We start from the raw sequence: 6,000 nt of genomic DNA, 5'->3' as shown, positions 1-6,000 counted from the left end.
AAGGCTTTTATGAAAACAATGATTATGGGAATGTTGATTTCGATTGTTTTGAAAGCGTTGAGATTTGTGTAATGTTTTTGAGTCCTGTGCGACTGCTTTAACGTTTTTCTCCAAGGGACAGAGAGGCCCGAGGAACGAAGGTCTATGACCTTGGGCAGAATATAAGGTAATCACGTCTTTGGCCGGACGAGTGGTTACGTTTCAGTTAGAGCTCTAATCTGTCTGCCATATAGGTAATTCATGGGGTAACGGGAACTGGTTATTGATAACTCATGACATTACGTGTTTTTAGGGAACAAGTGTGAGTTGCTTCCTTATTAACGGTTTTTAAGGGGACAAGGTGCAAGTTGTTTCCTTATTAACGATTTGATAGAATTCAAGTGTGAGTTGTTTTCTATGGTACGATTTTGGTACAATTGATAGAAATCAAGTGTGAGTTGCTTTCTATGTGATATTGATAGAATTCAAGTGTGAGTTGTTTTCTATGGTACGATTTTGGTACAATTGATAGAAATCAAGGAGTGAGTTGCTTTCTATGTTATATTGATAGAATTCAAGTGTGGGTTGTTTTCTATGGTACGATTTTGGTACAATTGATAGAAACCAATGAGTGAGTTGTTTTCTATGTTTCGTTTTAAAAGGAACCAAGGTGTAAGTTGCTTTCTTTTATTTCGATTTGACAGGAAATTAAAGTGTGAGTTATTCTCATTTATTTCGTGTTTTAAGGAATCAAAGCGTGAGTTGTTTTCCTTATTTCTGGTGTGAGTTGTGTTAACTTTTTTGAGTTACTCATACGGGCTTGCAAAAGCTTACCGAGTTTGTTGTGTGGCAACCCGGTGCACCATTCAAACGGTGTAGGGGTTAATCCTGCAGGGTAGGATAATCGGGGCTGAAGCTGAGATAGCATACTTGCAGCTTAACGGTAGGAAGCAATTTTTGTGACTTTACCGTTGATAAGGATTTCCGTTGTAGTAAACTCTGAGGAGCATTTACGTTTTATCTTGTTGTTGACAATTTAATTCGTAAGCTTATGTAATATATGACTCTGTGGAGCGGGTCAATATTGACATAGTAGGTTCAGGGCATCAATATGTGTGTAGTTTAAAGGGAAAAAGTTTCCAGGTATTTGTTATTGATGACTGAACGTTCACGCATGTATAATTATGGGATTATATATCGATTTTTATTTATGTTAAAAATCAGGGGCGTGACAATATTATTTATTGATGTTGTCAATTATGGGTTTGAATCAACTTATAATTTCATGGAGATTATCATGTAGACTTGAAATGTTGGATATGGTCGTTTTAAATCGTCAATTTGGTATGATAATCTTGTGGTGGAGTTGATGGTTATGGGAAAGCAGGTTAACTCCAGGAGTTGTGCGTGGAAATGTTTAGAAGTGTGATTTTTTTGTTTACTTGTATTCAACAGTTTTATTAATCAATACTTGAGGGCAGCCGCACCAACCATTTATTAAAAAAAAAAAAAAACTTTTGGATCTTAATTGATACAATAAAATCTTAAATAAGACTGTTTTGTCACATGGCAAGTTTGTCCACCCAATTAAGGGCTAGTTTGGGATTGCTATGACTTTTGAAAAAAAAACTATTGTTGCTGTGTTGTGAGAATAATCAGCTGTGAATTAAAACAGTTTCGTGTTTGGTAAATAATAGTTTTAAAAGTGCTGTCAGTACATAAAACAACTGCAGAATGTGTTTTGATCCACAACAGCTTTTAAAAGCAACTTCTGGGCTGCTTATAGAATTTGTTGCGAGTGACCTATAATTTTCAATTAAAACTGCTTTTATTTATTTATTTACCAAACACAATAAAATCTAAAATTTTGAACAAAACCTAATTTTTTAAAAGCGAAACAATCCCAAACGAGGACTAAAACATTCTTCTCAAATTCTCGCGCTCACACTTCCTTTATTGTTGGTCTATGAATATAGAAAATATTCTTAAAACTCAAAAACTTTTATAAATGGCGAGCTATCATTGGGCTCACACTGAATATCATCTCAATTAACACATGGGGAAAAGGTACTGAATGAAAAGCAAAAGCTAGGCTTTCTTGATTATTCGATTAACTGAAAGGAACAAATGACACAAGTGCAAAGCTTTTAATAAGATACAGAACCAAAGCCTTCCCTATCATAGCGTTATGATTTAGGAGTTTAGTGCAGGAACTTGACTTGCCTAGCAAATATTCCACGACCATAAGTAGAAGTGTACATTTGGACAAACAGGGGAAACAACATCGTGACAGATACGGTCTCCGGAATAAATGCAAGAACCATGATGGAAATACTGATCCATGATTTTCCTTCCTGTTTAATTTTGGCCTCAGACACATTCAACATGATGAGAATCGCAGAACAAAAGGCAATCATCATGGTCATGATAGAACAGAGAAGGCTGGCTAGGCCCATTGCCATCTTTGCAGGCAAATTTTTGAGGAAGTCGTCTTCGGCATAACGTGATGTCACGATTCCCCAGAATGTCAATAGTGACGTCGTGGAAAAAAAAAATGATAGAGCATCTGAAATGATAAAAACAGAAAATAACTTCTTATCTAAAAACATAGGAAGTCCCGTATTTTGATTATTTCCACCTGGAACTGTGATTGCCGCAGCGAACACGATTGTAATAACCAGAGCACCCAGTACAGTACAAGAGTTTGCTGTGTCCTTCATCCACTTTTCTCCCTCCTTCATCAATTCCTTGTGGTTCTTAGTAAAGAGTTCACGTGGTGTCATATGATCTGTAAAAATTTTTGACTCAAAGGCCTTGCGTGGCACAATACTTTCCACCTCCTGTATGTCATTATGAAAAAGTTATGGATCCATTTCTACAACTACCACTCCTATTCTGGCTGGAACTTTGTTGGATACTCGCATGTGAAAAAGTATTAGAAACCAAAACCAAATAAATAAATATAAAAAAAAAAAAAAAAAAAAACAAAAAAGAAGAAGCGAATAACAGAGGGAGTAATGCCAATAAAGTGATAAAGAAGTATTTATTGATACTTCATGGACATAATACACCATCCATAAGGAATTGGGAGAGGCAGTCATAATTTTAGAATGAGAAATTCTAACCTTGAACCATTGTAGCTCCCTCTGCAATTGCAAAGCTGCACCCGGTAAATAATTAAGCTGTTTGAAAGGGGACATCATTGCAGCCACATGTAGCAAACTATTGTTGTATTTATCTACAAGATTTGCCAATGCATGTCTTTTGTAGAATCCATGTATAAGGTCATATACTTTTCGTTGGCGATATTTAATTGCAAGATGAAGTAGGGTCCTTTTCTCTTCATCAGTGCTCCATATGAGTTCTGGATTCACTGTACAAATAGCAGTAATAAAGTCAACGTTCCCTTCCTCGACAGCGTGGAAGATTGCTTCATATACTAAGCCGTCTTGCATTTGTTTAGCATCTAAATCTTTGATCACTTTGGCCGTGTGATACAAAAAGTCAAGGGAACGAGCATGGATCAGCTTCTCTTCATATATCATTTTGGGTCCTATGTTGACATTAAAATAAAATAAAGGAAAAAAAAAAAAACCGACCTCATAAGGTAAATAGGTAGAATGTGACTTTCAAATACAATATGAAATTGAAGCAGCTTACCAGTTAATACTAGGAGACACCTAACCAGTCTTTGAAATAAGTGTACACCTGTCATCACGTACGAAACCAAATTGTTGATGAGTAGTTATCTTTTTCTTTCTTTTTTAAGAAAAAGAAAAAGAACTTATATTTATTACGGGCTAATACTTGATCAACGTACATGCTTATCCACCCCTCCCTCAATTATCTATTCATATTGTGACACTTTTATTATTGATTAGAAAAAAAAACTCAAGAGGTGAGTTAACTCCATGACGATCAATGTTAAAGTTAGGTAGACTTATGAGAGCTTGTGCAACAATTGCTTATCCACCCCTCCCTCAATTATCTATTCATATTGTGACACCTTTATTATTGATTAAAAAAAAACAGAGAGAGAGAAACTCAAGAGGTGAGTTAACTCCATAACGATCACTGTTAAAGTTAGGGTAGACTTATGGGAGCTTGTGCAACTCCAATCGTTGATTCTGACCCCCCCCCCCCCCCCCACACACACACACACACACACAACACACGCAAAAACCCGATCTCTCAGCTTCTAGCCGTAAAGGTCGGTCTTCAATTTGCTCTAGACAAAAGAACATTGCCTATCCTTGTGGGAGAGACACTACTCTGAGGTTGTTAGACTAATTAACTCCTCTGAAACATGTTGGTCTGAGGAGGGACCAATCATTGCAGACATTAAAGTGCTCATGTATGCATCTAGTGTAGATACAATAATCTTCCAACCTCGTGAATGCAACTTTGCATCTAATTGTGTTGCTAAGTTTGCTCTAAGTGAGCAATCTCTCTTTACTTGTATTGAATCGATTAATACCAATTCCATTAGTCGATTCCAGTATTTGTAACCTTTCTTATCATTAATGAATGGTTATATTTTCAATCAAAGAAAAAAGTTAAAGTTTATTTTTATTTTTCTTTTTCTTTTTTAATAGGATAAATCCTAATTCTTAAGGGATGAAAAAGCATATTCACCATTCTTATTTTTCTCTTTATGTTATGTTATAAAACATGAAAGATTGGATCACAAAATTATATATATAGCTAAAATGGGTAAATCGCAAGAGATTAACTATGTAAAAATTTAATCAAATTGGAGACCTTTCAGTTAAATACATGGGACGGTTAATCAAAATAATAGTAAGTTTTGCTAGAACCATCCATTTGCTTGATTCAATATATTAGATGATTACAAGATCTCCGATTTGACTGATTCTTTTTTCTTTTTACATATATGATCTTTAAAGCTAATCTAAAATATGCACCATTGGATTATAAAATTATTAGGAGAAAATATGTTAATCATAATGGGGTGAATATGTTCGTTCACCCAAAGGGTGAACCTAAGAATTATCCTTTTTAATATTAAGAATTATCATTGTTTAGTTGTGGACTGTTATTAAATGACATAACATTCCGAAGGTCATGAATTCAAATCTTTTACATAAAGGAATGCATGCTAGGGTGGGGATTAAATAATAATAATATAAAATAATAATAATAATAATAATAATAACAATAACAATAACAATAACAATACATGAGGGGTGGGCTGAGGTTGAATTGGAAACAGATTGTGCAGTGCTAGTTAGTGCGTTGGTCAATCCTAATGAGGACTACTCCGAGGTAGGTCGAATTGTGGATGATTGCCATACATGAGGGGTGGTCTGATGAGGGGTTAGCCATACATGAGGGGTGGTCTGAGGTTGAATTGGAAACAGATTGTGCAGTGCTAGTTAGTGCGTTGGTCAATCCTAATGAGGACTACTCCGAGGTAGGTCGAATTGTGGATGATTGCAAAGAGTACATGTGTGCTTTTGATTTTGTTCAAATTCGACATGTATATCGTGAAGCAAATAGTGTGGCTCATCGTTTAGCACACTTTGCTAGTTTATCCTATTTTGATGATATTTGGATTGGGGAGACTCCCTCTATTATTGAGGATGTTCTTCTTGAAGATGTACGCAATAACAATGATATCAATCTCCTCAAATTATATTCAAAATAATCCTCAACCTTAAGAAACCTTAGGAAGTTGGATTGTTGGTAAGCTTAAGAAACCTTAACAATGATATCAGAGACCTCAACCTAAGAATTAAGTCCATCTCCCTCTAAAATCTCTTAAATCCCGATGACTTCTGAATCAAGTAGTATTTCAGATACTATGCTAAACTGTGAGGAGTGGTCTTCTCATAGCATCTGAAATACTAGTCGATTCAGAAGTCATCGGGATTTAAGAGATTTTAGAGGGAGATGGACTTAATTCTTAGGTTGAGGTCTCTGATGGGGCACCCAAGCTTACAAACGGTTTCACTGCGCTTCTCCGTGACTTACTACAGGGAACACAAGTTGCTACTTCCT

At 35.6% G+C, this 6,000-nt stretch overlaps 1 protein-coding gene across 1 annotated transcript in view; it reads right to left on the bottom strand.

Annotated features, from left to right (window-relative positions):
• Positions 1-2,180: 2,180 nt before the first annotated feature.
• Positions 2,181-6,000, bottom strand: part of LOC133716435 (uncharacterized) — a 49,567-nt gene continuing 45,747 nt past the window's right edge. Inside the window, exons 6-8 of the mRNA XM_062143147.1 lie at positions 3,640-3,687; positions 3,105-3,532; positions 2,181-2,819 (exon numbers count right to left, since the gene is read on the bottom strand). Of these exons, the coding sequence (XP_061999131.1) occupies positions 2,181-2,819; positions 3,105-3,532; positions 3,640-3,687 (1,115 nt within the window). The remainder of the gene's footprint in view (positions 2,820-3,104; positions 3,533-3,639; positions 3,688-6,000) is intronic.

Source organism: Rosa rugosa, chromosome 6 (genome assembly GCF_958449725.1).
Source record: "Rosa rugosa chromosome 6, drRosRugo1.1, whole genome shotgun sequence".
NCBI classification, from domain to species: domain Eukaryota; kingdom Viridiplantae; phylum Streptophyta; class Magnoliopsida; order Rosales; family Rosaceae; genus Rosa; species Rosa rugosa.
The sequence above is the reverse complement of the archived record's forward strand: the minus strand, read 5'-3'. Positions and strand labels throughout refer to the sequence as shown.